Source organism: Condylura cristata, unplaced genomic scaffold, assembly GCF_000260355.1.
Source record: "Condylura cristata isolate star-nosed mole 26May11 unplaced genomic scaffold, ConCri1.0 scaffold00013, whole genome shotgun sequence".
In the NCBI taxonomy this organism is placed as follows: domain Eukaryota; kingdom Metazoa; phylum Chordata; class Mammalia; order Eulipotyphla; family Talpidae; genus Condylura; species Condylura cristata.
This window is the reverse complement of record NW_004567114.1, coordinates 31789913-31796059: the sequence shown is the minus strand read 5'-3', so window position 1 is coordinate 31796059 and position 6147 is coordinate 31789913. Positions and strand designations below refer to the sequence as shown.

Here is a 6147-nt window from a genome sequence, read left to right as displayed (position 1 = left end):
CACTACATGCAAAAGAAAAACTAGTCTACCACTTCATATCATACACAGAAACAAACTCAAAATGGATAAAATACCTGAAGTCATACATCTCACAAACATCTTTGAAAACTCATCCCATGAAGCAAAGAAATTGGAGGAAAAAAAAACAGCTGGGACTACATCAAGCTAAAAATCCTCTTCAGCAAAAGAGACATAAACCAAAACAGACACCCTACAGATTGGGAGAAAATATTTGCACCCCGTACAATTGCTAAGGGACTTATATCAGAGAGCTTATACAACTCAACAAAAATGATCTAGTCAAAAAACAAAAAGGGCAGAAGAGTTAAAAAGATACTTCTCTAGAGAGAAAATGCTCAACTGCACTTACAGTCAGGGAAATGTAAATCAAAACCACAATGACATATCACCTCACAGCAGTAAAGGTGGCCCACACTTAAAAAATCTGACAACAAATGCTGGCAAGGATGTAGAAAAAAGAATGCTCTTAACAGTGCTGGTGGGAATGCAAACTGGTCCAGCTGCTATGGAAAGCCATATGGAGGACCCTGCAATTATTAAAAATGGATCTACCATTTATGACCCTAGGTGTGGGTCTTTTCATAAATGGGCAAAAATTTCCATAAATGGGCAAACTGCAATGACCCACACCTAGGAATCTACCCAAGGGACACAAAAATATTAATTCAAAAGGAAACCTGCACCCCTAAGTTTATTGTAGCACTATTAGGTTTGGAAACAAACCTAACTGCCTGAAAACAGGTGAATGGAACAAAAAGAAGTTGTACATGTACACAGTGGAATACTACTTGGCAATCAAAAGTTGAACTCATGCCATCTGCAGCAACGTGGATGGAGCTAGAAGAATTATGCTTAGTAAAATAAGTCAGAAGGAAAATACCAGATGACATCATTTATTAGGAGGAATATAGGAAAACTGAACAAAAGTTCAAAAAAAAAAAGTATAGACAACTATAAATCTGAGGTTTAAAGCTGGGAAGGGGGGGGAGGAAAATGATCAAAATGGGTGGGAAGAGCACAAGGGACCCTGGTGATAGTTCACAGGTTATGTGGTGGGATTTTTACAAGGACTACACCTGTGGGGAGAAATCAAATACTATACAAAAATGAACAGCAATGTAAAAAAAAAATTAAGGGTAAAATTGATGGCTTCTTAGATCTAATGAAGTAGAAAGGATATATAAGTAGCTTTCTTGTGGTAGGTTTTGACTGGGTGTCCTATTAATGCTTTGAAGGTTTCAAGATATCCATGGACAAAATGAAATTTTTGCACTTGAACTCCTAATCTGACTGTTTATCCATTTGTATTATATAGATGGCTATTTACTGATTGGGTTTTCTGTTGGGGTTGCATGAGTTTGTTAAATCTCAATCTTAAGACTTTGACAGTTGCAAATAGAGAAAATGCACTCACGTTTTATTTTCTTCATGCCTTTTGAATTCCCTTTGAAGTTTCTTTTCTAGTTTTTCTTTGTCAATATTTTTTTCATAGTACATTCAGTCTCTGAAAAGTGGACCTTTTTTATATGGCTCTTTTTCTTCTTTTCTATAAGAATAAAAAGAAAATGTAAACCATATATATATATATATATATATATATATATATATATATATATATGTATGTATGTATGTATGTATCTCACACAGGTTTGGGTGGTTATTAGTGTCCATTGAAATCCTAAATTGTCCAAAGAACCTACCGTTGCATCGCTGAAAAAGGGTAGGGCAACAGGCTGGGAGTTGAGTGGTTATGAGTTTGATTGCCAAACTCTTATCTTCCCACTAAACTTGGAGCCGTTTTAGCAATTACCTTCCCAGATGTTCTATTCGTGCAGAAGAAAAATGAGTATACAAAAAGACAAACTATGCAATAATTATAAATCCTCAAAGAATTTTATGAATACTTAATATGTATTTTTTTAAAGATTTATTTATTCATACAGAACTGGGGTACAGGCCAGAGATGCAGAGGATGAGAGGAATCACCAGGGACAGAGTGGGGAGCAAAACAGGCAGAGACGAAGTACACTGGTGAGGGGAGCAGCGGGCGGGTCAGGAGAGGTCTGCACGCCATGTGGATCTCCTCCAGGGCAGGCGGGGATCGAACTCATGGGGAAGTGGCTTAAGCTTCTTAGTGCTGTGCTTTAACCCGCTACGCCACCTGGGAGGGCCCACTTAATATGTATCTTACATTTTAAATTTGCCTTCTTAAGAACAAGACAAACAATTACTAAATAATTTAAAAATTGTTCATTAAAAATGTAAAAAAACCCAAATCCTATAACAGTTTGGCTTTGTTAAATTTTGAAGTATGTCTTTGCAGTGCATTACAGCTAACTGTGACAGTATATCGTAATTATTTCTCTAACCAGTGCTGGTGAGGGAATTTCAACATCAAAATATTTTGTTTAGTTTGGATCAACTGAGTAACAGTTATGTAGTTACATATTTGCAACTTAATTCTAAAGAACTGGCTGTGCTTTGGAGCCATCTGGAAAGCATGTCTGGGGTCCACCCCCAAAGATTCATGGTGAATTGGTCTGAAGTGCAAGCCAGGCAGAGGGGTTTTAAAAACCTCCCAGTTACACCAATATTTGAGAATCATAGTCTAAGTGTTCTTCCTAGTTCTGAACAATCTTGTTTTTTCCCGAGATAATTGTAGATACTTTCTGGATAAATTAATTTATTTCTTGCTGAAATTTTGATTCTCCTCTATAGGGTTTTTTTTTTTTTAATGTCAATGAACACAAAAAAGATATATCATGTCCCTTTTCAACACAATAACCAGAAAGATAACTTCAACAAGGCAGATACAAGAATTTTATCTTTTAAAATACCTTTTGGCCTGATATCTTCTGTAGAATACACATTAAATTATATTTGATTAGTACACTGTTGATCTGTAACCTAAGTTCTAGTATGCGGCATAGTAGTAAAGGATTTTGAAAATTTCAGAATAATGTTTATTCTTTTTAAAATTGTCTCTCAGATGCCATTTGATATTTTAATACACTAAAAATGGCTACCTTTTGTTTGCAAGAAAAAATTTCAAGATAAACTAGTAAATTTTTGTTTTCAGGACAAAGCCTGACATTTTGGTTCTCACAGGCCTGCCCCCAATGTTACCGACTGGTATTCCCAGCAGGTTACTTCACCATGCCACTTCAGTTCCCGACCAGCACAACTGTGTGGGTGTGCTCCAGGAAGATACCCCTATGTAGTCCCAGCTCCATGCAGACTTACGAGGCCCTGAGTCTCATTGACTGGAAACCACTATCTTGTGTTCATCTCTTTGTTTTCCAGTGTGTGCACTTTTTAATTTGGGTAAGACTGTGGTCTTACTCAATGAGTTATTCTAGTACCAGGCTCAATGGTACCCAAAATGTTAACAAAGCTAGTGAAGAGGTCCTGAAAAAGAAGGCCAAGACTTGCAGAGGACAGAAGGCCTCTGAACAGGATGAGAGCCAGGGCATGTTAGAAGTTTCCCTGCGATAGAAGTCATTCAGCAGGGAACATCCCAAGGCCTGAAGATGCTAAGCTTCACAGAGAAAATTGAAGAGTTCAAGGAGACACGAGTGACTATTATCAGGAAGGTGACTCATTTTGGAGACCTGATGAAGGCCTAATATGGTCTAAAACTCTGTTAGTTCTCCATATTTTGCAAGCAAACTAGAAGTGGAGGTCAAATAGCATATAAGATGCAAAGCTGACATTTGAGTTTGGGTCTAACTTTCCCAAGAGGCCACAGGGTGCCTGGGAAGCCAGAAACCTTCCATGAGGTCTCAGCTCCATTTCCAGTTCTTCAGAGACTACTCCCTGATTCCTTTATTATTAGGTGAAGACTCCCTCTCTAGGTTCTTAGACTCCTGTGTCCTGTGTTCATTGCACTTAATGACATCCATTTCCACAACACATTTTCCTCCACTGTATCAGCAGCTGAAGAGGCTACCAAGACCTTATGGCTAGCCATGACAAAAAGTATTACCTGACCCTCTAAAGTTTATAGTCTCTCTACTAGACTGCACTTCCACTTCGGCAGGGTCTATAGCTTTTTAATCACCATTGTAACCCCAACCTAACATGATAGCTTGGCACAACATAGTATTAGTGGAGTACGGTTTGCAGCTAATAGTGAAATGTGGAAGGAACCTCAAACACAGGAGTGATTTCCGGTGTCATAAGGTTCAACAGGCAACCTTGCAATGACTGCAAATAGCACTGGGACTTTTAACTGAAAAACTTCCAACCAATACGCTACTGACTGAAAAATATAATTTCAGTGAGAAAACACTTTAATAAAACCAAGTGCTATCATTTCCCTTTTCATTAACAAAAGAACATTTTTATTTTTCCCACATTGGTCATTGTGTCCAAGTTTGTTCATCATTGTGGGGCCCTGAGCTAGGAATTTACCCCTTGTTCTCTCAATTGTCCCAGCCTGCATGACCACGTGGCTTTGCCACGTTGCCAACAAAGCTCACCCTCGGAGTGAACAGAAGACGAGTATTAATGCTCTAGTCCAGGGGTTGGCAAACTAGTCAATTACTTCAGTAAATAAGAAATAGTACTGAAACCTGTCAGGCTTGGCAGGAACCATCTGTCAGGAGATCCGCCCCTGCAGAACAGCAGCAGCCTTGAGAAGGAATGAGCATGGCTGAGGGTCACTAAAACCTGGTTTGAGATGGGACATGCGATTTTCTGAAGTCAGGAAATAATCCTTTGGGTTTTCCCCCCCAGTGATTTACAAATGATAAAAACTATTCTTAGTTCCAGGCCCTACAATAAAACGGGTGGCTCAGTCCCCAGTCTATAGTTTACCAAACCCTGTTGTAGATAGTAGACTTGCCCAGGGATCACCACAATCTTAACACCTGAGAAAAAAGGCAGCAACAGAGACCAGGGAAAAGAGTTCAAAGGGCTTCATAGTCCTATTTAGGCTGTGACTTGCTGTGGGTCCACAGTTTGGTTACATAAACAAGCTTGAGCAGAAATGGTGACTGAAGGTGGGAGTTCTAGGTAGTCTTCAAGCTCAGAGTTTCACTTACAGCATATGTCCTGATTATAGACATGATGTATGTGCAATATTAAAACCTAGACAACAGGAAATCTTAAAAGCTACTGAGTATAAATAGAACTTCGAAGGTTTGCTTTCTGTGTGTGGACCGATTATCATGCCCAAAGTTGGCTTTAGAATCTAAAACCTGTGATCTAGAGTCTGCATCAGAGCCAAATTGCAACAGACCAACCTTTGATAAGAGAAAGAAGGGGTGGGAGTTCTCCAGTGTGGTCAAGAGATAGCTGTTTTATAGCCACTGAGGGCTTCAGGTCAGCCAACTGACCACAAAGCCTGTCCTGCTTGTTGCCTGCTACCATTAGGGGACCAGTAAGGAGCAAACTCTGAACCTGGTAATGACATCCTGAGTGCACTTTACCCACTGATATTTTTAAGACTCCACCTCCAATTCCACACCAAAGGGAGCCCCCAGACTACAATTCCCAGCATACCACAAACCCGACTTCCTGAATGGAAGGTCACTGGAAACTAAGGGCAGAGTGAGGCAGGTATGCTTGGCTTATAATGTATGCACCCTTGCTTTCCAGATTTTGACTTGTACTCAGCTCCAAAGGCAATAATGGTAGGACATGTCAACCAATTAATTCTCTCTGTCCCCCTGTCCCTGTCTGTTTCCCTCCGTCACCCTCCCTCCACCTCCCCCTCACCCCCATCTGTCTCCACCCCTACCTTCTCCATCACTCTCCCTCTGCATTCACTCCCTGTCTGTGTCTTCTACTCTGTCTCTGTCTGTTTCTCCCTGTCTGTCTGTTGCCTTCTCTCCATCTGGATGTCTGTCTCTCTCCCTGTCCCCATCTCTGTGTGTCTCTCTCAGTCACCCCCACCCTAGACCCCTTGTAAATAAACCGTTAATTTTTTTTCCCCTGTTCCCTGCTTTGTCTAGTCTGGAGTTCTTAAGCATGAGGGTGAGGACTTATACCCAGGTCACCCTGGGTACCCCTGGGACTGCCCTGTAACACCATCAACTGCCCCAAGCCAACAACCTCAAATCAGAACTAACCCTTTCTTATTCTCTCTACCATTGAATTTTTGCCAAGAGCAAATAATGACAA

The 6147-nt window shown here is 40.3% G+C and overlaps 1 protein-coding gene across 1 annotated transcript in view; it reads right to left on the bottom strand.

Moving 5' to 3' along the window:
- Positions 1-1470: 1470 nt before the first annotated feature.
- CCDC175 (coiled-coil domain containing 175) overlaps positions 1471-6147 on the bottom strand; it is a 50274-nt gene continuing 45597 nt past the window's right edge. Inside the window, exon 21 of the mRNA XM_012724402.1 lies at positions 1471-1567. Coding sequence (XP_012579856.1) covers positions 1482-1567 — 86 coding nt within the window. The 3' untranslated portion in view covers positions 1471-1481. The remainder of the gene's footprint in view (positions 1568-6147) is intronic.